Source organism: Oryctolagus cuniculus, chromosome 3 (assembly GCF_051225735.1).
Source record: "Oryctolagus cuniculus isolate XC-2025 breed Fujian yellow rabbit chromosome 3, ASM5122573v1, whole genome shotgun sequence".
NCBI classification, from domain to species: domain Eukaryota; kingdom Metazoa; phylum Chordata; class Mammalia; order Lagomorpha; family Leporidae; genus Oryctolagus; species Oryctolagus cuniculus.
In genome coordinates this window covers 7,428,203-7,452,117 of record NC_142869.1, presented here as the reverse complement: position 1 = coordinate 7,452,117, position 23,915 = coordinate 7,428,203, and the positions used below count along the sequence as shown (strand labels likewise).

The following is a 23,915-nucleotide window of genomic DNA, read 5'->3' as shown; positions in this document are numbered from 1 at the left end:
GGCAGAGTTACAGACGGTGAGAGGGAGAGTCAGAGATAGAAGTCTTCCATCCACTGGTTCACTCCCCAAGTGGCTACAACAGCTGGAGTTGTGCCGATCCAAAGCCAGGAGCCAGGAGCTTCTTCCGGGTCTCCCATGTGGGTGCAGGGCCCAAGCATCTGGGCCATCTTCCACTGCTTTCCCAGGCCACAGCAGAGAGCTGGATCAGAAGAGGAGCAGCCGGGACTAGAACCGGCGCCCACATGGGATGCCAGTGCTGCAGGTGGAGGATCAACCTACTGAGCCACAGCGCCGGCCCCAAAATATCTTTATTATACTGATTACACTGTAAGTCTTAGCAACCTCAGCCTGCGTTTTTTTTTTTTTTTTTTTTTTCTTCCTAATTAAAGCTGAGAACTTTAGGAAGCTCTTCATGGCTTCCCCGTGGCTTATCCGAATGGCGGGACACCACCCTGGCGTCCGGGCCCATGGCTCAGCAGAGGAGAGGGACCTGGACCTCCAGCGTTCCAAGCCTTCGCCCGTCCCTCGCCGCCCAGGGTCTGATCCCAGGATGCCTGGTGGTGATGAGCGGGCAGGCAGGCCGTGTGCCCGAGCCCTGCTGAGGACTGAGAGGTGATTCCCGCCCCAGGGGGTGTGGGGTGGAGCAAGATTTCACCGCACTACTCAGAATGGCCCAGCCTGTGAAACGCATGCGTTGCTTGTGCCTGGAATCTTCCATTTAGCGTTTTTGGATCTCGATGGAGGACAGCTCTTCGAAACCAAGGAAAGCCACCCCAAGGGTGAGGGCACCCCTCTGTGGCTTTGTTCAGACAGAATCCGCACACCACAAGCGGCACCCAGCTACAGTGTGCCATCCTGTCTGTGGAGCTGTGCAGGGGCCGGGTGCCGGGCCCGGCAGGAGTTCCATGGGAAGACGAGGGGGGCTGTTTGGGGCTCTCCCTGCACTGTGATGGGGGACAAACCCCCGGCCCAGGGGTGTCTGCAGGGTGAACCCCCCAGGCCGAGAAGCATGAGCACGCGTGGAGATGTGTGTGCCTAGTCCTCCAAGATTCGTGCAGAAGTGCTTGCGCTCAACCTGTGAACCGTCTGGCTTGTGTTAGGTAATTGATACGCCAGATACGCTTAGAAGTTTTTACTGCCGGGTTGTTTGAGCCGGGGTTCAGCATTGCAGACGTGGATCTTGGGGAGGGGGCGTCGCCCAGGCGGCGGAGGGCAGCCCCCATGCGGCCTCATGCAGGGGCTCCCTCCAAGGCACCCCGAATCCTCTGCCTCCTCCTGCGCATCCCAGTGCTGGCGCCCACCTTTCTCCAAGCCAGACGGGCCCCCTGGCCGCTTGAGCCGGCACCTGCTGTTGGAGCCTCGGCCTTTGCTGTGGGGGCGCCTTTGTCCCTCTGTGGAGGTGTTGCGCCCCGAGGCGGCCAAGGGTGGACACCCTTGACTGCAAGCAGGACCCCGGGAAGCTTGCGTCTCTGCTGTTCGCATCTGAGGCCTGCAGGCTGGGCACGCGGCTCCCCAGCGGATGGGAGGAAGGGGCTGCAGACCCCTGGGCAAGGCCTCGGCCAGCCGGTGGCCTGGAGGTGACAGGTCAGCCCAGAGGACCTGGCCTCTCTGCCCACCTGTGGGTGAACTGAGACAGTTGGCAAAGCCACAGAGGAACTGCACCCCGTGCTACCCGAGATGATCCAGACCAGCACTACACGCACACAAACACACATGCACACACACACCTACATACAGAGACACACATGTGCACGCACACACACACACACACACACACACTCCACACTACTGTGCTTCGGAAACCTGGGCTCCGGGGTGTCAGCACTGAGAGGCAGGACCGCGGTGAGGTGGTGAGCCTCCCCGTGGGCTAGCGGTTAAGAGGCCTGTGCCCCACATCAGGGCGCCTGGGTTGGGTACCCAGCCCAGCCCCGGCTCCCGCGTGCTGCATTGCAGAGCCTGGGAGGCAGCGGGGATGGCTCTGGTAATAGGGCTCCCGCTACCTGTGGACTGAGTTCCCACCTCCTGGCCTCAGCACTGGCCCAGCCGCAGCTCCTGCAGGCATTTCGGCGAGAAGCAGCAGGTGGGACTTTTCTCTCTCTCTGTCTCTGTCTCTCTGCTTCTCAAATAAATAAATAAGAATAGAAACAAACCAAAGTCACAGTGCATTTTCTCAGCATCAGTATCAGTCTTCAGTGACTTAAACCTAGAAGAAGGTTTGGCCTTGGTAATGTTAAAGGTAAAATGGATTAAATATCTATAGAAATTCAAACTGTGCAGGTAGATTTTCAGAGTATCCATGTACCACTGATGAACTTGATCAAAACATAGGAATCAATAATTTAGTAAGGCAGAACGCACACAAGCTGTGAGCTTAACCTCAGTAATACTAAAGTGAACATGAATTCAGCAAAAAGTAAGTCCCACCCATTAGGAAGGAATATCCACAGACTAGAAGGTAAGGAAGTGGGAATGCCGGGGCCGTCGTGGCGAGTTACGCTGCCGCCTGCAGTGCCAGCAGCCATATGGGTGCCAGCTCCAGGCCTGGCTGCTCCACTTCCGGTCCAGCTCCCTGCTAATGGCCTGGGAAACAGCAGAAGATGGCCAAGTGCTTGGGCCCCCGCAGCCACGTGGGAGACTGGAAGAAGCTCCTGGCTGCTGGCTTTGGCCTGGCCAAGTCCCAGGCGTTGTGGCCATGGAGGGGGGGTGAGCCAGCAGATGGAAGACCTCTCCCCCTCTCTCTTTCTCTCCCTCTCATTCTGTAACTGTGCCTTTCAAATAAATAAAAACAAACCTTTTTAAAAAACCAAAAAACAAAGAGAATGCCAAACATCAGAACTGTGGGATATGATACAGCCATACTCAGAAATGTGTTCAATCCGGCATTTAGAAAAATGACAGAAAATCAATAGAAATAGCATTATGCAGGAATGAATATACATGCAAAAGTAAACAGATAAAAAAGTAGACTTAATTTGCGAGCTTACATCCTGGAATCTTGAAAGGGAAGACAAGTTAATGCAATAGTAGAACTTCTGCACCTCACAAATCTGATTGTAATTTATTTGTTTATTTTTAAAGATTTATTTAGTTATTTGAAAGGCAGAGTTACAGAAAGGCAGAGGCAGAGAGAGAGAGAGGTCTTCCACCTGCTGGTTCACTCCCCAAATGGCCACAATGGTCAGAGCTGTGTCGATCTGAAGCCAGGAGCCAGGAGCTTCTTTCGGGTCTCCCACACGGGTGCAGGGTCCCAAGGACTTGGGCCATCTTCTACTGCTTTCCCAGGCCATAGCAGAGAGCTGGATGGGAAGTGGAGCAACTGGGACTCAAACCAGCGCCCATATGGGATGCCGGCACTGCAGGCAGCGATCTTACCCACTAAGCCACGGTGCCAGCCCCTGAATGTAATTTATTACACAGCTGGGTTAGTCAAGTTTTCGTTGCTACAAGCCTCTCCCTCTGCCATTAGGGTGGGAAAGTTTACAGGTGATTTTCCTGCCAATGGTTGTATCCCAAGGAAGAGGGGAGAAGTGGTAGGAAAAGCATGGCAGCTGGGAAGTGCCATAGCCTGGATGCCTCTCGCTCTGGGGAGAAGTGCATAGCAAAGGCAAAAATTCTACTTCTCTTTTAGCATTTTCGAGATAAACTCAGCTGGCTATTAAGAGTAGGCAGAATTATCCTCCGGATGTGCCTGTGGATACGCAGGGCGCAGAGGTTTAATTCTTGACAGCTGTACCCTGTAAGTCTTTAAAAAAGATTTATTTATTTATTATTTATTTGAATTATTTGAAAGGCAGAGAGAGAGGGAGAGAGAGGGAGAGAGAGAGGAGAGGGAGAGAATCTTCTATCTGCTGGTTGATTCATTCCTCACATGTCTCAAGTGGCTGCAACAACCAGGGCTGGGCCAGGCCAAAGCCAGGAGCCAGGAGCTTCATCCAGGTCTCCCACGTGGGTGCAGGGGCCCAGGTACTTGGGGCGTCTCCTGCTGCTTTTCCAGGCGCAGTAGCAGGGAGCTGGTTTGGAAGTGGAGCAGCCAGGACTTGAACTGGAGCCTAAATGGGATGCCGGCATCTGGGGCAGTGGTTTGACTTGCCCTGCCGCAATGCTGGCCTGAGCCCCCGTAATGTAACTGCAGTAGGAGTGCCAGGTAGCACGTGGTAGGGTCCTTCCCAGTTAGGCTGTAACTGGGCAGAGCGGGGATCCCTCTCTCCAGGTTGTTAACGAAGCTGGCTCTCCTGGGGAGACTGGCTGCAACACGGCACTGGGAGGTTCCTGTTCCTAGATTCAGTGCCTTCTGCAGCCGACCTACACTGAGAACGTGTTTTGTTTGTGTGGGGAGCAACTTGGATTAGACTAAGTTACTGGAATTAAGACTTATTCTATGCATCTGCTCTCCCACGATATAGCGCTGGGGAGGAGTAAGCTTCTACACAGCTGCCTCCAGTTCAACCAATAAACTGTAGGACCTGCTCCTGATTGGAGGAGAGCAGCGTGCTCGGCGTGTGGGTAGCAGAGTTGGGATTGGTGGAAGAGGACTATAAAGGAGGAGAGAGACAACATGCACCAGGAACATCTATCTGAATAACACCTGTGCAGCCCCCGAGAGAGCCGGCCGGCCGGCGGTGTGCCGCTCCCCCGCGGAAGTGGGGAATGTGGCAGGGGGAACCGCCCTTCCACGGAGGTGGAAGGGTCGGTAGCCAACCCGGGAAGAACCAGCAGCAAACCCAGGGAGGGCCGAGCAGACAAAAGAACAGCGCAGGGTCCTGTGTCGTTCCTCCACGAAGACGGGGAGCGACAGTTTGGTCTTGGGTATTTGACGCAAAGAGGATGTCAGAGGCCAGGAGGGGTCTCCAGCCTCAAAAGGGCTAAGCTGTGAGGTGGCCCTGGGTGCCCTCCTTGTTGCAAAATGGGCCATGGGAAGCAGCCGGCTCTAGAGTCCGGAGGCTGGGGTGTTAGAGCCATTCCAGCACCTTCTAAGTGGCAGCCCTCTTGCTGCCCTGTCAGCCAGTGTGTTTCCTCTGATGACACGGCTACTCCCTTCCTGGTGTGCCCTGCCATGGACAGCAGCCACTTCCAGAGCCTCTGCACCAGTGGGAAAGTTGGTATTCTTACTGGTGACGCTCAGGATCACCAGGGGCCCCAGGAGTGGGGGGTCGTGTGGGTATGGGAGCTGCCTGATACCAGTCCTCAGACAAGGACATGGAAGAACCGGGAGTCCTCCTCTCCCTGCAGAGCTGAGAGCAATCCCATCCCCAGCGCCCCTCCTGTTTACATCAGGGGCAGGGGCAGGGTGGGGGGTGGACCTCCCTTGCCCCAGTGACCCAGCTTTGCACACCCAAGGCGTTCCCTCCTGGGCTTCCCCCGGCCCCCAGCCCCGGGGTAGCTGGAGCCCTCGCAGAGCACGGGCCGGCAGTCAGCATCGGCGTGGGCCTTAGCTCAGATCCCGTTTGTTCTCCGGGAGGCAACAAGGGGGTGCAGCAATATGTGGGTCACCCCAGGTCAAGTCAGAGGCCAAAGCTGGGCCTGGAACTCCTCAGGAAATCGGCAGGACCTTCTGAAAATCTCCCAGGTTGTTCTCACGGATCTGAGTGTTGTGATGATTGTCCCAGCATCTCCCAGAGAACAGAGCCTGCTCTGGAGCCGGCCCCGCTGCCAGGGGCTCCGGCCAGGCTGTCCTCCGGGAGGGGCGGGTGGGGTCACGGGGCAGAGGCTGTGGGTGAGTGGGAGGTGAGAGGGAATTAGGGCCAGCGCCCCTGGGAATGGTTCTGGCACTGGGACAAGCAGAGCTTGAAGTGGTGGAGTCCTGGGTGGTGGCAGAAGACAACCCGGGGCGGGGGGTGGGTCAGCCCCCAAGTCTGTCTGTCTCTCCGCTGCGTCTTGTGTCTCCAGGAGGGCAGCGGCATAGCAGAGCCTACTGCTGGTTCTAAAGGTGAGATTCAGAAAGATTTCCCCAAGTATTTATTTTTTAAAAGCAGAGCTAGAGAGAGAAAGAGAGAAAGAGAGAATCCAGCTGGGCCAGACTGAAGCCAGGGACCAGGAGCTTCTTCCAGGTCTCCCACATGGGTGCAGATGCCCAAGCACTTGGGCCATCTTCTACTGCTTTCCCAGGCCATAGCAGAGAGCTGGATGCGAAGTGGAGCAACTGGAACTCGAACCGAAGCCCATATGGGATGCCGGCACTGCAGATGGCGGCTTTACCTGTTACGCCACAGCACCGGCCCCAACCATCAATGACCTCTGGGCTAAGCTCAAATGTAGAAGGCCTAAGCCAAAGAGGAGTTCGTCAAGGTAGAAAGCCCATGGTCAGATGCTACAGAATAAAGTAGGGCCCCCAGACGCTGCAGAGCTGGGCAGCAGCTGCCACCTTCTTCATGAAGGGCTCCAGCGTCGGCCCTTGGCTGTCCCATCTCCAGCAGTGGTGTGGGCAGGAGGGCAGACATGGTTGGGTCTGTGGTGTGGCAGGACAGAAAGAGAGAGGAGACCAAGGCCAGAAAGAAACCACGAGCTTCCAGCACAGGGAGGCCAGAGTCAGGCAAAGCTCGCTGGCCGGTGTCTGGGCGGGTCTTCCAACTCCTGCTCCAGCCTCCTGGCTCACTGGCCATTTATGTTGTCGGGGGTGGCCCCTGGCTATGCTTGGTCCAGGTTCTTGTGGCCCCCAGGAAGAATTCAAGGAAGGGACAAAGGCAAAGGTGAACAGGAAGACAAGATTTAGCAGCAAGGTTTGGAGTTCCCTTTGCTCTGCTCTGGAGGCCCAGGGTGGTGTCTGGGGCAGGGCTTGGGTACCACCCATTTCTGCGCCATTTTTTGGAAACCTCAGAAGAGTCATGGTGTCACGTGCATGATGGGAGTGGGAGTGCCAGCCGTGGCAATTTCATTATAATGACCTAAACTGCATTGCCGGGACACAAGCGTCAGCCATGTTGGATATTGCTGGCTGGCACTGCTTCTAGGTTTGCAACACAGCAGAACTTGGGGTTTCCAGTGCACACAAGCTGGGGAGCAGTCTGGGTGGCGCATGGAAGAGGGTTTGGGCAGCATGCAGAGAGGAAGTGGGATGATGCAGACTGGACTGTCTCATGGGCTGGCCAGCCAGGGCTTCTGCAGGGATCGGCTGTGGCTGCCGTGTGGGGTTGTCACAGGGGTCAGCGGGGCTGTCACACTGTGGACCCTGCTCCACACTGCTTGTCATGCAGGGCTGCAGGGCAGTGCCGGCAAACTGCAGCTCCTCTGGCTCTCGCCACTTCCCTGCCCCCGGCTCTGTGCAGCAGCAGCTGGCTGGCTGGATCTCTGACCTCCTTGGTGACGCTCTGGAGATGGACGACCTGTTGGCTGCCATTTCCCCAACCTCTTTCTCCAAGTTCAGACTGCAAGTCACAAAACCACACAAAAACGGTGTGACGGTCTCTCTTATGCCCAGGATAGAGCTCTGAGGTACATCTGTGGAAGGCTCTAGAAGGACGTCTCGGCCAACCAGGGAACATGCTGCATAGACACAGGAGGACGTGGTCCTGCAGATCAGGAGCAGGGACGCGGGAGCCTAGCTGTGTTGGGCTGCTCTGGCTCATTTGCCATGGAGGGAACTGACAGGGCCCTGCTGGGCAGCTTTCCCGCTCCTGCCTCCTCCCTGGACAGATTGCCTAGCCCAAGGCCTGGACCTGGACAGGATGGAGAGCATCAGATGTCTGTCCATGGAGGGGACATTGTTGATTGGCCCTCCATGGAGTAGGGAGGGAGGATCATGACCCAGCAGGCCAGCCTGGAGCTGTTGGCCACCTTGCACCACGCTTCTAACCCAGGCACTCCTGTGTCTCCTGCAGTCCCCTGCGAGAGTCTCTCGAGAGGTGGTCTCAGCCTCTACACCTGCCGCTGGCCTCCTCTCTGCGAGAGCAGGCGCCAGGCCCCATGTCCCCGCCCGGGACCCCTTGGGCTGGCAATGTGTTTGCCTCCCACTGCTGCCCTGCCCTGGCAGGCCGTGCCATGCTGCCCCCTGGCTGCTGCTGGGGTTAGCAGGCGGCAGGAGGCTGGAGTGAAGGGGAGAGAAAAGCTGGGACATGCCTTCAGCATCCGGCCCTGCCTCGGGGATGCAGCCCTGCGGAAGGCCCTCTACCCCCATGGCTCAGCTCCTGGGGAGGCCCTCTACCCACCTCCAACTCTCCTTTCAGCCGCCCACACTGCTGGAAATAGCCGTTTCATTAAAGTGGCTTCCTTGGAACCGTCAATGAATTCCAACGACAAGGGGACCCCCGCAGTTCCTGTGTTGGTAATATGCTCCATCCCTACACTTACATGTTCCTGGTGCTTGGGGGTGGGGCCTTTGGAGGCGAGCGATCAGGAGGGTGGGGCCCCCACGACAGCGCTGGTTGCTCTGTGTGGCCACGAGATGTGCTGTCTGCCAGGTTGTCTGGGGGAGAGCTGTTAGCAGCACAGAGCGTGTCAGTGGGCCCGCAAGTCTCTAGTAGCCCGGGCACGGCCCACAGGGGACAGACTTCAGCTTCCAGGGTGGCTCCTTGGATCCCCGAATTTGCCATCCCTTCTGTCTCTGGGCTTCGGGAACATGCACCTGCCTCACCACCAGCAGAGCCCACAGGTAACCGCCTGCTGCCCCACTGCTCCCTCCCTCGCTCTGCGCACCTGTCCCCCCACCTGCTCCTGGCCTCCCGGAGGTCCAGGTGCTGACGCCCTCACCTTTGCTGACAGCTGATCTTGGAGCCACGGCAGTGGAGAGTGAGACAGAGGAAGGTAACAGTGCGCAGGACTAGGGAGCTGGTCTCCAGGAAACCCGCGGAGACCCAGGGCATCTGGGGAGCCTGGTCTTCCCCACCAGGGGGCGGTCACTGTGCCGGCTGCCCCCTCCCTGAGAACCTGCTGCTGGAGGGCCACTCGGGGACAAGGGTCACAAGACGTGGATGCCAGTAAAACAGGCCAGGTGCTAGCCGCCACCTCCCCGCAGGGACAGTTTTCCTCTGGAACTCTTCTGCCGGGAGGGTCTGCTGACGCCGTGCCCCTGAGCAGGGGGCCGCTGTGCACCTGACGTCCCCAGCCCTGGGGGCTCCCAGGGTCGCTGCTTTCCACTGCGAGGAGACAGACGACAGGGAAGGCTGTACAAGGGTCTCCCCGGACCAAGGCTGCAGCACGATTACCCTGGAATTATTTCAGCGTTTCCTGCTGGTTTCAGGAAAAGCGATTCTAATCTAAATTGTATTCATAAATTCTAAGTCATGTTCATAATTCACATTCCAGGCTCCTCAGGGCACAAGGAACCGTAATTGTCAGGCTTCAACTGAAAAGAGAAACTGTGGCGCCTTCACAAAACTCACCACGAAACGGGACCACGAAAGCTGCTCCGACCTCACCTTCTGAGGTCCCCAGCCTCAGGCGCTCGGCTGACCTTGGCATTCACCGTGAGGGTAAAACAACCCTGTCTAGACTCAGGAGACATGGAGTTGCTGAGACTCATAAGGTGACCATTCTGCAAGATGCATGGAAACCTTGGAAATCTCCCCCAGACGGGGGCAGATTCTCAGCCGCGTCTGCCTCTAGCAGAGAGGAGGTGGAGTAGCACGGAGAGACCCGTAACGCAGCCCGATTCAATTTTCTTTTAATTCATAACATCGGCCGCCCCCGCTGTCAGGGCCCGGACAGTTTCCTGACCTGGCAGGGTGGGAAGCGCTGCGGACACAGTCGAGGTAGCCAGCCAGTCCGGCCCCCAGCCTCACGCTGTGCCACTCAGGGGGCGCACAGGTCCCCAGGGGATTCTGCTACAATAAACCCACTCTGGGGAAGCGGGCGCAGAGAGATCGTTCTGGGAGCAAACGTCTTGCCTTCCCCTCTGTGCCTGCCTCGGACTAAGCCCTCGAGTACAAAGGGGACGAGGAAATAAAGACAGTCTCCAAGGTGTTCATGGAGTGACTTTTTTTTTTCTTTTACATTTTTTTCAACTAGTTAGGACAAAAACATTACAATGATTGACTTCTTTCATTTAGTTACATAAATAAAATTTTTATAAATATCTCTTTATAAACAATATAAATAGCTTTACAACATAAATACATTTAGGCATGACATGAATGTACAAAGAGCAATGTTTTACAGCTGGTTTTGTCAGTCTCTTAAAAACTGTCTCTTGTCATCAACCCGGTGTAGGTGTGTGTCTCATGTATATAATATATATAATATATAACTTTTTATTTTTCATTTTCAAAAAAAATTAAACAATAAATTCATACCCCCCTCCCCAAATAATAATAAAACAGCTGGTGTTGTGTATTCCCAGTACCAGGAAAAGAAAAAAAAAGAGAAAGAAAGAAATGTGAAAGCCACATTGCGTTGGAGGTGCTTCCAGTTGCTGGAGGCGGTGACCAAGGATGACCTCAGCACAGCCGAGCAAGCTCCCAATCCTGAAACACAGCAGACACGGGATGCTCAGTTGGGCGCTTCTAGAACCTTCCCCCCCTTGCCCGCAGCCGCAGCACGAGGCTTTGCCCTGCAGGCCCCCGGCCAAGGCCTGCCTGTCCAGGGCAGCCCTCGCCAGGCCCTCACCTCCCGCTGTGCCCTTGGCGTTGCCGTCCCAGCACAGGTGGAACCAGAATGCCCGCCCGGCTCCCTCCGCCCCCTCCGTCTAACTACAGGCTTCGTGCTGGCGCTCAGAGACGCCCAGCGAGGGCCGGAGATGGAAAATCTCCTCCCCACCTCTACCCCTCTTTGCTTCCACACACTCCAGGCGGGTGCCTGCCTCTGCTGCGTGTGTCTGGGTGGCCGGGGAAGGGGGATGAGGGCCATCGGGGCAGTGAGGGATCCTGCGCTCAACAACCCCACCCCCGATGCCCTCCATGGCCAAGTGTTGCTTTCTTCATCCATAAAATGGGGCAATAGCCACCTCCCAGGGCTGGCTCTGGGACTCCACAGGGGCCACATGCATTGGCAACGTCTAGGTCGCAACTGCCACTTCCGTCCCTGCTCGGCGTCCCCTCGGAATAGGGCTGGGCCAGGTTCCCCTTCAGAGTCCCAGGAGACGGTGTCTCCCACCAGCCCTGGGGAAGTGTCAGTCATGAGGTGGGCGGGTTGTTATCAGAGTGACCTGACCCAGGCTGTACACAGTCCCTGCTACTGGGCATGTGGGTGCCCCAGGGCCCCAAGGACGTGTCCTTCTGAGTGGGGGGTACCCTGAGGGGGCTCAGGCCTGCACAGCTCCGTGAACTTTCCCCTGCTCAGCCGTCCTGTGTTTAAGCAGATGACAGGTGTCTGTGATGTTCCTGTGCCTGGGGCAAAGTCTTCACTCGGGTATCGGCCACACCCCATCTCAGTCATTAGCACTTTATAATCAAGACCTGGAACCAGCAGCCATGGTCATTATGGTGGTGCTGAGAGTCAAGGTCGGCCCTGAGCGGAGCCGTGGCCACAGGCTCACAGGCGGGTTCATTCAGGTGAAACAGCTGTGCGTCCTTCTCCTTTAAGCAAACACAAGGCCACGGCCTGGGACTGTCCACCAGGAACCCACAAGTACAATGTGTTGGTCTCGTACCAGGTGGGGCGGGGACGGCTAGGGATGTCAGTGTGGGTGTTCCTCTGCCCTACAGAGCTTCTTGGAGCTTGGCAACCTCCCGGGGCGAAGGTGGGGAGGAGACTTTGCACCTGGATCCCTGCTCCCCGGCATCTCTCACCGCCCACGGGGCCTGTAGCCAGTCATGCTGGAGAACACAGCACCCGTGAGATGGGCACACCAGGCACGGACCCACAGACGGACAACTGCCATTTGCTTAGATTCCAAAGCCTGACCTTGACCTCTCACCCCATCTGGTCATTGTTTAGACAGAATGCAAGAGAGCAAAGACAGCATGATGGTAGCCCCTGCGGCTGGCCCCAAGGGCTTGCATCATTTCCCTCCCTGGGCAGGGGAAGAGTTCAGTGCAGAACTGAGGAGTCGGAGTCCGGTCAAATCTGGCTGCAGAGAGGAAGGGGGCCGGTTAAAACCCGGGGCAGGTGCAAGAGGGACAGACAGCCCTGAGCTTGGGCCTGCAGATGTCTCTGGTCATTGACAACATGTTGAAGAGCCCTTGTTGGGGACACTGTGAGTCCTAGGTTGCCTTGGGCTGACATCTGGCCCTTAAGTGGCTCCTGATTTAATATGGGAGGTGAGCAGGTACAAAGGTGAAAAGGTATCCACGGAGAGGTGCTCGGGTGCACACCACCGGGCTCTTTTTTTTGGGTGGAAAGTAACTGCCCCGTGGGCTGGGTGCAGGACAGGCAGTGGCAGAGGCCCAGCTGGGGACAAGCCTTGAAAGCAGCAGGAGTTTGCTCTTAACACACCTGCATGTCAGGGTCCCAAGGGATTCCATGGCATTGGCAGGCAGCCGGATTGGAGGGAGGCAGAGAGAGAGAGGCAGTGAGGATCTTTGTGGAGGGATACTGTCACCAGGTAACACCTGGCCAGGGCTGCCCGCAGGCTTTCCAAGTTGGTGGGGAGGAGGCCACAGCAGAGACAGGGACCTGGAGCACCATCTGGGTGGAGGACAGGGTTTCGAGGGGCTCCATCTGGGACATGTCCAGTCTGAGGCTGGGGCAAGATGTAAGGTCTATTGCATTCTCTTCCTTTGCCTGCCTGAAATGGTGTCCCAAGCACCGTGGTTGGCCCCCGGAGCCTGGCGGCTGCAGCGGCATCAGGACCCTGGACAGACCAGTTCGCCCACAGCTGGGCTTAGAGAGGAGAAGCAGAATGCCCAAGAGCGCCCAGCTGGGCGAGAGGCAGGTATTTTCCCAGGTCTGTCCCCCTGCAGGGACAACAGGTCTGGCAAGCTGTCCTGGCTGCCCAGTGCCGGAGGCCACCGGCACAGCGGCACAGGCAGACTTAGCCTGGCTGGTGGGTATGTCTTTCCTCAGTCCTCCCAACACACATGGGCTCTTTTGACTCTCCCAACACTGCTAACTCACCTGCCAGTTCAGAGGTGGGCGGGACCTCACCGTGCCTGTTTCTGCTTCTCCAGGAAGCCAGGTGTGCCCATCCCGGCTGTGCGCTCCTGACCTTACCCAAGTTTCCTGACCACTGCATCCTTCCCTTTCTTCATCTGCAAACTGGGGAGCAAGTGGGGTGGCAGCAGCAAATATGCACCCCACGTGGCCATCACCTGGCTCCCTCCAAGGGCCCGGGGATGAGCGAGCCATCGCTGCGCGGCCGTGCGGGCCTGCGGTTTGGCTCTGGGGGGCTCCAGAGCAGGGCGCGCGGGGTGGGTGGTACTCACCGCCGCCAGGGGTCGCCGCACTAACATCCCAGGCCGCTCATGGAGCCGATCCGGTCCAGTTTGAGGCCAAAGCAGCCCTTGGACAAGCCCTTCTTGTTGGTCCCTTTGTATTTGCGGGCGTTGGGGTGCTCGTGCAGAAGGCGGGCCCACGCCGCCCGCGACTTGGTGTCCACACGCAGGTCCCGCAGCAGTCGCGATCGGTCGCCCTTGAGGTTGGCGCCTCCGCCCCCGGGAGCCTTGTCGCCCTTCTTCTGCCCGCCGCCTGCAGTCTGCGGCTCGGGCACCTCCTCCCCAGGCGGGTTCCGTGGAGCCTGTCCAAGAAAAGAGTGGGCAGGTGAAGGGATGCACGGTTGCAGCGCAGGGCGCCCCCGTGGGGCCCCGGGTGCTCCGGCCCGGCGCGCCCACCGGTGCGAGTCCCTGCAAAGCCCTGGGCGCGCTCCCACCGACGCCGGCCCGCCCGGCCCGCGTCCACCTGCCGCGTGCTCGCGGCCGTCCGCTCCCTCGGGGAGCGCCCGGACCTCCCTCCTGCCGGCTTGTGGGGCAGGGAGGCCGCGCGTGAACGGACGTTCTCCGAGGCTGGGGGAGCAGGCCACCGATCCCAGCTTCCGACGGCACATCTCGGGGCGCAGCCCGCCCGCTCTGCTCCCTCCAGCGCGCCTCATCGTCCCAGGCCTCTGGCCTCCCGCGCGGCTCACAGGCCCGGAGCCCCCGCGACAGCACCCACCTTCGGCGCCGCCCCCGGCTTGGCTTCGGAGGGCCGGAGCGAAAGCAGCGTGAGCAGCAGGGCGCAGGCCAGCAGCTGGGAGAGGTGCATGGTGCCGGCGGAGCCGAGGGACGCAGACGGGCAGCACCGAGGGCGCGCGAGGCCGGAGGGCGGACCGGCAGGCGAGTGCAGAGCGGGCTGGCAGGGCTGCCGGGAGAGCGCGGGTCCCAGTGCTGCGCGGCGCCGGCTGGGTGCGCTCTGAGCCCGCGGCTCCGCTCGCGCCTTTATAATCCAACCTGCAGCTGATGTCATCCTCCCGCCCACCCGGCCGCCCGGGCCAATGGCACCGCACACGCGGCCGTGCTGAGGGCCGGGAAGGGGGAGCCGCGGGGGCTTCATCCCACCCCCGAGGGATCCCGCGGCTTGGCCGGCCAGCTCCCGGCCGCACTTGGAGCTGCAAAGCAGCGCGCATGAGGGAACTCCCGTGACAGCGAGCGCGCGCCCTGGCACGCCGAGCCCCCGCGCGTCCTCACCAGGCGCTCTGCACCTGGAAGCGATCCGAACCGCTCTTTGCAGTTGCAAAGACGGGCCCAGAGCAATTAAGTCACTTGCCCAAAGTCCCATAGCCAGGAAGTTGGCGCTGCGCGAAGTCCACGCCGGTGGGTTTTGCCGCCAGACTCTTCTTCCCCCGGCACCCGGCCGGTGCGGACTGGCGTGGCGGTCCCACCTTTCACCCGCTCGCCAGGGCGGGAGCGCGGAGCGCGCTGGTGCACTCAGGTTGGGCATGCGGGGGAGGGGGCCGGACGGAGGTCCGGGCGAGAGCAGAGTTTGCGCGAGGCCGCAGGGGGGAGCGCAAGTCTTCCCTAGCAGAGAGCGTGAGCCTTTGGGCAGCCCGAGGGATGGAGCTCGTGACGGGAGCGAAGAGGGCTGCGATGCCAGTGCGAGGGCGCCGGGACCTCGGGTGCCCGCCGCCGCCGCTCTGAGGTTGGCCCTCAGCCGGGATGGGCCGCACACAGCGTGCCAGGTTCTGAGTGCAGGTGGCCGAAGTTTGCAGCTTGCGCACCTGCCTGCGCCTACACTCCCGCCAGGATCTGCAGAGCGCGGGCTGGGCTGGGGTGTCCTCTTCAGGCTTGTGCACCTGCACAGGCTGGGCAGGGATCTTCAGTGAGTGGTCACCTGTGAGCTTTTGCTCCTAGAGGTCTTGGCCGTGGCCGTTGTCCTGGCTCACCCCCTCCTCTCCTTGGGCTGGATGTCTGGTCCATCGGGCTCTGGGGAGTGAGTCTTTCTGTTATGGGTCCCGGAGGTGGTGAGCCTGGCACCCAAAAATTGATTGAGATGCTGGAATCTGTGAGCCTGCTGCTGCTGAGCAGGTGGCCAAGCCCACCCTGCCAGGGGACAGAGCACAGGCGAGCGTTTTTAGGGAGAGAAAGCTGTGGGCGTGGAAGCAGCTAGAGACAAGAAGGAGGTGCCCTCCGGCTGGACCCCAAGCTGAATGGCACTGCTGTTTGCTCTGTCAGCCCCTCTCCCCAGTGTCCCCTTCCCACCGGAAGTGGGGAACCACAGACCCTCGGTCCCTTGGTTTAGGTCTGAGTTTGGGGCACTGGAGTCTCCTGATGTCTAGGAAGATCCAGATATCTACGGGGCATTTTTATCAGTTCTGGTGACACACTGCCCCCAGGAAGTCCCACTGACTGCCTCTCCATGCCCGTGTAGTGACAACACTCTTTTATTTCAGGATAGATGGAGAGGAGCAAGAAGTGGGAAGAGGAAGGGGTCTCCAGGCAGGTGGTGGAAGTTCCCACTCCTCCTTGCCTCCAGGACAAAGGACCATCAGAACTGCTGTGCGACTTGCTTTCTTTATACCTGGAGAACTGGCTCTGGAGTCAGACCCTCGGCTGCTCCCCAGGGGCGGCAGCCACATCGTCTAAAGCCACTCATGGGGCAGGTGTTTGGTGTAGCTCCTGGAACTTAGCTCACAGCCCATATTGGAGTCTTTGGGTTAGAGTTGAGGTCGGCTCCCAATTCTATCATCCTCCTAATGTGCACCCTGGGAGGCAGCAGGTGATGGATGGCTCAAGCAGTTGGTCCCTGTCACTCACATGGGACTCCTGGATTGGGTTCCAGGCTCTTGGCTTCAGCCTGGCTCAGCCCCAGCCATTGCAGCATCTGGGGTGTGGACCAGCAGATGGAAGATCTCTGTCTCTCTGCTTTTGAAATAAGTAAATAAACGCATGCTGTAAAGGGGGAAAGGACCCCTTATATTAAGGGCAGTGGGGTGCTCCTGGCTGCCTCCTGTCTGAAGGTGGACAAGCTGACTCTGTCTCTTCTGTGGCCTTGCACACTGTGATGGCTGGTGACCCCTAGGTCTCCCCTCTCTCTGAGCTTTGAGGCTGACTTAGTGCAATGACAGTCTCCACCCAGCATGGCGAGGCCAGCGCTCTGGACTTCACATCCCTCTCTCAAGGTGGGGGGGGGTGTCTTCTGTCAGCCCCCTCCCCCTGCCACCGAGCTGAGACCATGTGAGGTGCACCAGATTTGGGCAGAGCTCACCATGGAGTGAGACCCCGGAGCTGGGGCCTGGGAGCTAGGGTGGGTGGGAGTCTCAGAGCAGGCTGGCAACTCCTTGGAGACAGCAGTAGCCAGCATGAACCTGCCTGCCTCCCAACCAGGAAGTCTCCCTGAGGTGGTCTTGCAGGGGAGCCCAGAGGGGACTGTCCCTGCTGGCCTGGGTCTGAGGCTCAGGCTCCTTTTCCTGCCTTCCCTCGGGAGCTCTGTGGCTACCGCTGCTGCCACTTCTCCCCCTCCTCCTCCTAATTTTTTAAGGATTTATGTATTTGAGAGGCAGAGTTACAGAGAGAGAGAGAGAGAGAGAGAGAGAGAGAAAGAGGGAGAGACAGACAGATCTTCCACCCACTGGTTCACTCCCCAAGTGGCCACAATGGCCTGAACTGGGCCAGACTGAAGCCAGGAGCCAGGAGCTTCTTCCCAGTCTCCCACACAGGTGCAGGGGTCGAAGCACTTGGATTATCTCCCACTGCTTTCCCAGGTGCATTAACAGGGAGCTGGATCAGAAGTGGAGCAGCCAGGACTCATATGGAATGCTGACATTACAGTCGGTGGCTTAACCTGTGGTGCCACAGCCCCTGCCCCAGCACCTGGCAGCTCTGTAAGGAATCCTGTCGTCTGTCACTTCTGCTCACATGGATTCTCCAAGTATCCACGGAGCATCCTTGCAGGCTGCAGAGTCCCAGCCCAGCAGGGACGAACTGCCAGCAAACAGACAGAGGCTGAAAAGGATAATGTCAGGGAGGCTGAGCACACCGGTGTGGGCTGGCGTCCTCCCCCCCACCCCAGCCTGTGCTAGCAGGGCAGGCTTCAGGCTTCCTGGAGAAGGAAGGGTCTGTGCTGAGCTTGGAGACTCGGGGAGAGAAGGAAAGAGAGGAGGAAGCCTAAATGGAAAACAGTGATTCTCTGCTGGCTAACTGTGGACTGGACCAGAGACCCAGCTCAGAGGGATGCTGTGCAAACCAAAGGAGAGGCCTCCCCAGTGGGCAGCCCAGGGAGACAGAGTGGGGTGGCACATCCCCACGTGGCCAGACCTTGGCGGGGGGGGGGGGCTCCCAGCAGGGGTGCCCAGAGGAGGCAGGCATGGGACAGAGGCACACCTGAGGGCTGTCCAGGTCCAGAAGTGAGTGCGATGACACAGAGGGGAGGGCGAGTTTCCCAGGAATGGGGTCCTGCTGTGGATGAAAGACCAGGGGGGCGTGTCTGGGGGCGGGGTGTGCAGGGAAGAGCCAGGGTGGGCACAGGGAAAGCCAAGACAGGGGGTGAGCCCCAGGCACTGGAGAGTTATGTGGCTGGGACCCCAGGTCCCTCCCCGTTCTCACGCATACTTCTTTACCCCCGGAGGGGCCAGTTCTTCTGTGGCACAGGTGCTGCCCCCTCCACTGGCAGGGTAGATGGGATGGAAGAATGGGCCTGGCCAGCATACCTGGGGTGAGAAATGTGTGCAGAGGCTTCTGGGAGGCTGGGCAAGGGGCGGCTCTGGCAGAGTTGCCCAGCCCCTCCCCGACAGCCGGGGACAAGCTCTGGCGGAGCAGCGCCCCCTTCTGGCCCTGGGCGGTGGGGGCAGATTCTTAGGCGCACACACAGGAGGAGGGGATGGCTGGGCCCATCTGTTCCCTCCGCAATTAGTTCATCCCAGGGCCCACTTCCAGCTGCATGACTTCTCAGAGAGGACACCAAGCAGGCTGTCCTCGGGGAGGCCGGCCAGGGAAGCAGCGGCAGGACCCGGGCCAAGTGCCGTTTCTGTGCCGAGCCTTCAGCTTCGCCACCTGGAATCGGGAAAGGCCGCCCTTGCCTCCTGCTTGGGGGCAGAGAGGAGGTGGGGGCCCGGCTGAGGGAGCCGGAAGCAGCCGAGGCAGAAGGGGGTTCCAGGGTTACTGCATGTCCACACACGCTGCCGCAGGCCTGGGGTGGTGAGCACCCGGACCCGCCAAGGCCGTGGCACCCTCCTCAGCCGTCCTTGGCTTGGGAGCTGAGGGCCAAGGAAGCCTCCTCCATCCTTTGCTGGCTGGGGTGAGCTCGTGGTGCCGTGCGTCTGACCCGGGACAGCCCCACCTGAAGAGGCAGCTGCCCTCCCTCCGCTTTCCCAGGGGCTCTGCTCCAGATGGCCTCCAGCCCCACTGTCCAACGCAGGCCCATGACGTCACAGATTATCCCTCCCTTCCTTTTTTTTTTTTTTTTAAACCCTTGTCAGAAAGAAAAGAAAGGTCCTCAACAGATAGGCTCAGCCCCCTGGGGCAGCAACTGCCCCCATCTAAATGTCACCAGGCAGGGGCTGAGGCCGCTCGCCCGAGACAGGGAGTGGTGAGCGGAGGAGGGGCCTTCCCGGGGGGTGGGGGAAACAGTTCGGTGCCCCAACCTCAGCACAGAGTCTGCACCAGATGTTTGCGGAGGGGACGGATCTGCTGCCAGGCGCTGCGCCCTGGGGACGAGGGCTGTCTGGGCCGGGCTCTGGTGAAATGTGGTCACAGGGCGCTTTGCCAAGCATGAGCCCACTCCTTTGCTGCGCTGGGGGTCCCTGCAGTGAGCCCACCTTCTTGGCCTGTGCCCAGAGAAGGGCATCTGTTGTCTCATCTTGGAGACCTTGTTTCAGCTTTGGTGGAGGCGCAGGCTTCAAGGAAGGGGCTTTCCCCCGACCCGAGCATAGAGGGGACCCCAAGTGTCATGCAGAAGCCGCCTCACTTGGCACCTTCATAGGGGGATTGTGGGGTGGCCTTGCCAGGATCCAGGGCCACCAGTCGGCACGAAAGAGTCCTGAATTCTCCAAGCCAGAAGCTTTTCTGCAGATTTGTAACCCATGAGTGCGAGAGTGGTCATTTGTCTCTGAAGGGCAGTCAGTTTCTAAAATGAAAACGGCCAGAAAACAAGAGAGAGACAGGACCCAGTGTGATGCTAGGCAGCCTGGGCTCCGTGGGGGTTGGAACGTCCTTTTCAGCCCAAAACCTGGGACTTGTCTGGAACACCACCACCCGACAGGCAACATCACATGCTGAACCTGTCCCCCAGGATTGCCCAGGAAGGTCCCCTCTGTCCCAGCATGGGGTTGGCAAAGAGGAGAAGGGGCCTTTCTCCGGCCTGAGGGAAATCCTGCAAGAGCGGAGAGCCAACTGCGAGCCGGGGTTGGGTTCAGGACTTCCTGTCCCACAGTGGATTTGAGATGGTGGAAGGAGAGGAGGGGTCCGTGTGTGAAGTGGGCATGTGCCTGGGGTTGTTAGCTGCCCGGTGTCTCAGAAGCCGAGATGCCAAGTGCTTGCTTTCGCAGGCTGGATTGCTGTCTGCACATGGGTGTGTGACCCGGACTGCCCCACCCCGAGGCTTCAAAGTGGGCGCCCTTATCTCGTAGAAGCCAGCTCTGTGGAGGACACACTGCAAGGACGCTCCCTAGGGCAGGGTGGCCAGGGCAGCCACTGTCCAGCGTCAGGGGTGTCACTGACACAGATGTGCTCGGCGGTGTCGCCCCCCCGTGGCCACATGGAAGTCTTCCCCAGACCGGGCAGGAGCCTTGGTAGGGGGGATTGACCCTACCTGGGGTGGAGGAGAGTGGTCACTTCTGAGCCTTGCCGACCACCCAATACCCATTTAACACGCTCCCTCTCTACTTTGCTCCCAGACTTTGCGTCTCATACACAGCCCTGGATGGCCCGGGGTGGCCTGGCCCTCAGTGCCCCCTGCTTGGCTTATCCAACTTCCAGTCCATCCTTGGACTAGCTCCTCTGCCAGAGGCCCGCTGCCCACCCCCACATCCTCCGAGTGAGGATCTCTGGGGACCTGGGGGTGTCCTGGCCTTCTTCCCTCGGTGGCAGACACAAAGGCAAAGGGGACATCTGCAGATAGGTAAAATTAGGGGGACCCGTGGTTCCCCCATGGAATTAGCAAAACAAACCAGCAGAGCAGTGTTCAGGCCAATTGTGTTGTCTTTAAAAATCCTGCTTTAAATTGCTTTACGAAGATGATTAAAAATGTCACACAGCCGCTACAGAAAGAGATAGTCCCTGACCACACTCACAGCCTGCTGGTGAGGTGTTGACTTAGATAAAACGCGTCTGACAGCCGCGCCGCGGCTCACTAGGCTAATCCTCCGCCTAGCGGCGCCGGCACACCGGGTTCTAGTCCCGGTCGGGGCGCCGGATTCTGTCCCGGTTGCCCCTCTTCCAGGCCAGCCCTCTGCTGTGGCCCGGGAGTGCAGTGGAGGATGGCCCAAGTGCTTGGGCCCTGCACCCCATGGGAGACCAGGAGAAGCACCTGGCTCCTGGCTCCTGCCATCGGATCAGTGCGGTGCGCTGGCTGCAGCGTGCTGGCCGCGGCGGCCATTGGAGGGTGAACCAACGGCAAAGGAAGACCTTCCTCTCTGTCTCTCTCTCTCTCACTGTCCACTCTGCCTGTCAAAAAAAAAAAAAAAAAAAAAAAAAAAAAAGCGTCTGACATAGGCTCACACACAGCACTAAGTCAAGCAGCTATTTCTAACTTCAGCACCTTCTTACCCCATTAGACTCCAATGCGTTTCTTAAGCTTCGCAGAGCTTAGAGAAGTCGTGGCGAGTGAGGTGACAGAGGACACCCAGAGGGGGGTGGCGGAGCTGGGGCACGGGAGTGGCTCCGGGTCTGCCTGCTGAGCTGCAGGGGACAGTGTCAGACTGAGGAGCCGGGGGCTAGGGCCCTGCTGCTTCCTGCACCCCCAGGAACTGTGCACTCAAGGGGATTCTAGCTGCTAGACCCTGCTTGGGCCCATGCCACCTTCCCATGGTGCACCGGTAACCCCGTCTGCTCTGGCTGCAGGGTACGGTCAGATGGGTCCTTACAGAGACCCCGCTGGGGGATGAGGCTCTCGGAGGACCTGTGACCCTGGGTCAGGCCCGGTCTCTGGCAGAGGAGCCTGGCCAGGACCCGAAGTGGTGCGGGCTGGCCAGGAATCTTCAGGATGGGAGGCTTCCGCTGAGGCCGAATTTGGCTCTCGCTGGACAGTGCCTGCTGGTTCCCACAGGCAGCTCCCCTGGTCCAACACGGACCACCCGGGAGCCCCAGAGCTCTGACTGTGTCATCAGGGAGAAAGGGGCTTCCTTCTCTCCCTCCGTTAGTTTCTTGGGGACTCCTTCATCTGGGGAGCCCCAGCTGCCCCCTCCCCACTGCCTGCCAAGCTGTGGGGGCTCAGTAAGCACGCAGGAATGAAGGCTTGGGGCAGCAAAAGGCTGGCACTGGCAAGGCGACCAGTGGCCCCATTTTACAGATGAGGTCATGGAGGCCCCAGTGGGCGCTGCGATCTGGGCTCAGCAGGCTGCCCAGGCCTAGAGGGGCGAGCTGGCTGGAGTCCAGCGCGCCTGGCGGACGGGGCTGGGAGTGAGCGGGCGGCTTCCCCACTACCACATCTGCTGGGAGAACAGCTGTCTCCACCCTGCGCCGAGCGGCTCCCGTGGGAATGTGGTGTGTGGCTTGGCAGGCACACGCACACAGCTCTGCTGCCGCCACCCAGGGCCATTTGCTGGGGAAGAGGCCCTCAGACTGCTGGGGCCTTTGTCATATCTGTCAACAGCCGTGCCTCTGGAACCACACCGTCCTCCTTCCCATTTTTGCCTTATTAATTTCTGGGAGGCCTGGAAGGGACAAGGCCAGGCTGGTTGGAACTGTCGGTGGCCTTAAGGTCTGGGGAGAGCGGCGCCCTAGCGCCAGGAAGCCAGGAAACCTCTCCGTGGCCAGGGTCACTTAGGGGGTGCAAGGGGGAGCTGGGCTGAGGTTCTGGGGTGCAAGGCAAGGATGCCCCTGCAGACACACAGCATGGAGGGTGCTCTCTTGTCCTTGTGGATAAAGCCCCTGGGGTTCACCAGGGACATCCGCCCATGGCAGGGCCCCCCGGGCACGCGATGGGGTGACTGAGGCAGCTCTGATGACCCTGCAGGACTGTCCTCTACAACAGCTAGCCCCGGGCCCTGAAGGTGGAAGTTGGGGGGGGGGGCTTCACAGCTTCCCATCCCCCACTCCTGCCCCCAGCATCTCCTCTGAGTGATACCCACGCGGGAGGAGGCCCTTGAGCGCAGGGTCGCTGCAGTCCTTGAGAGGGGAGACCACGGCTTGGACGTGGGCAGAGCCTGGAGCTGGGGTGGGGGCTGCCTGTTCTCAGCGGCTGGGCTGTCTGCAGGCTAAGAGGCCAGCCGTCTCTAAGATGGAGGCTGAGTTCACACCATTCTCTGATGCTCAGGGAAACTCACAGGGGGATCCAGGCGGGCGTGTGTCTCCCGGGGGCAGGGCCAGGAGGCTGGGAAAGGAGCTGCCCTGGCAGTTATCTGACCCCGAGGCCTTGGCCAGCCGCGATGAGCTCATGGGCACGGGCGCAGAGCTGGGTGGTGACAGGAAAGGAATGGCAAATGTTCCCGGGGACCTGGAGGCGTGGGCCTTTCACATGAGCTCATGCCGTTAGCTGCTCCCAGGCCTTGCCAGGCGGGGAGCCCAGGCAGCTGCTCCTGTGGCCGGGCCTCTGCCTGTACACACCTTTCCTCCGTCGCTTGGAAACCCAGGCTGAGCCCCCAGCAGCCCGCGCCAAGATAACCCGCACAATGTCAAACTTATCTGGGCGGAATGAGGACGTGCTTTTTACACATCGATCCCTTTTTTGGGGGGTGGGTAGAGGGTGCGGCATGGAATAGTTACAGAATGCTACAGTGCGAGATAAACAGAGATGTCAAACGAACAACAGAAGTACACATACCAGAAGTACACATACCAAGATAGCACGGCTGGCCTGCCTGCCTCAGTCCCACTGTGCCCAGGTGCACGGAGCATCCTGGGGGCAGCTTGTCCGCGTCAGCCTGTTTGGTATAAGCTTTCCCGTGGATCTGCTGCATAACAGTTCCCAGTTAGGATTTGGGCTGTTTTAGTGTCATGTTTTAGTATCTTCACACAGGTGAAGATACCTCTATAAAACAGTTTTTCTCTTCTCTTTCTCGCTCCCTCTTTCTACCTCTCCTCCCTTCTCATCTCCTCTTTCCTCTCCCTTCCCCTCCCTTCGGCCAGAGGCTCCGCTGGCCCCGGGGATTTGAATGACAACTGCCTGTGGTTTGGTTGATCTTCATCAGCGGGGTGACCTGCTCTGCCTTCCCAGCCCCCTCCCTGCTGGTGCTGCCTCGTGCCTGGTACTCACCAGGACACTGAGTTGCCCGCACTCTGTTTTTTTTTTTTTTTAATACTTTTTAAAACCAGATTCCGGAATGTTTTGATGTGATTATTTTCCGTGTTTATCATGAGGTCTCCTTTCGCTCGAATGCTTTTCTTTATGTTTACATACAGAGGTTTATCAATTTAAAAATGGATTCAGTGGTCCGTTTATTCTGCTGCTGAGATTTCTGAAACCCGTGAGCAGTTTTTTCATAACGTGCGTTCTCCAGGAACGTTTGGAAGACCCCTCGCACACGGTCAGCACTTTTGACA

The 23,915-nt window shown here is 59.1% G+C and overlaps 1 protein-coding gene and 1 long non-coding RNA gene across 2 annotated transcripts; one reads left to right on the top strand and one right to left on the bottom strand.

Annotated features, from left to right (window-relative positions):
• Positions 1-7,731: 7,731 nt before the first annotated feature.
• LOC149127253 (uncharacterized) lies at positions 7,732-9,894 on the top strand. Its single transcript, XR_016231373.1, has 2 exons — positions 7,732-8,257; positions 9,238-9,894. It is a non-coding gene; the product is annotated as an uncharacterized LOC149127253 (long non-coding RNA).
• Positions 9,895-14,216, bottom strand: NPPC (natriuretic peptide C). Its single transcript, XM_002712523.6, has 3 exons — positions 13,957-14,216; positions 13,233-13,543; positions 9,895-10,394 (listed from the first exon to the last, which is right to left on the bottom strand). Exons 1-2 carry the CDS (start codon positions 14,044-14,046, stop codon positions 13,253-13,255), a joined length of 381 nt encoding a protein of 126 aa, XP_002712569.1. The 5' UTR covers positions 14,047-14,216; the 3' UTR covers positions 9,895-10,394; positions 13,233-13,252.
• Between the last annotated feature and the right edge of the window lie 9,699 nt (positions 14,217-23,915).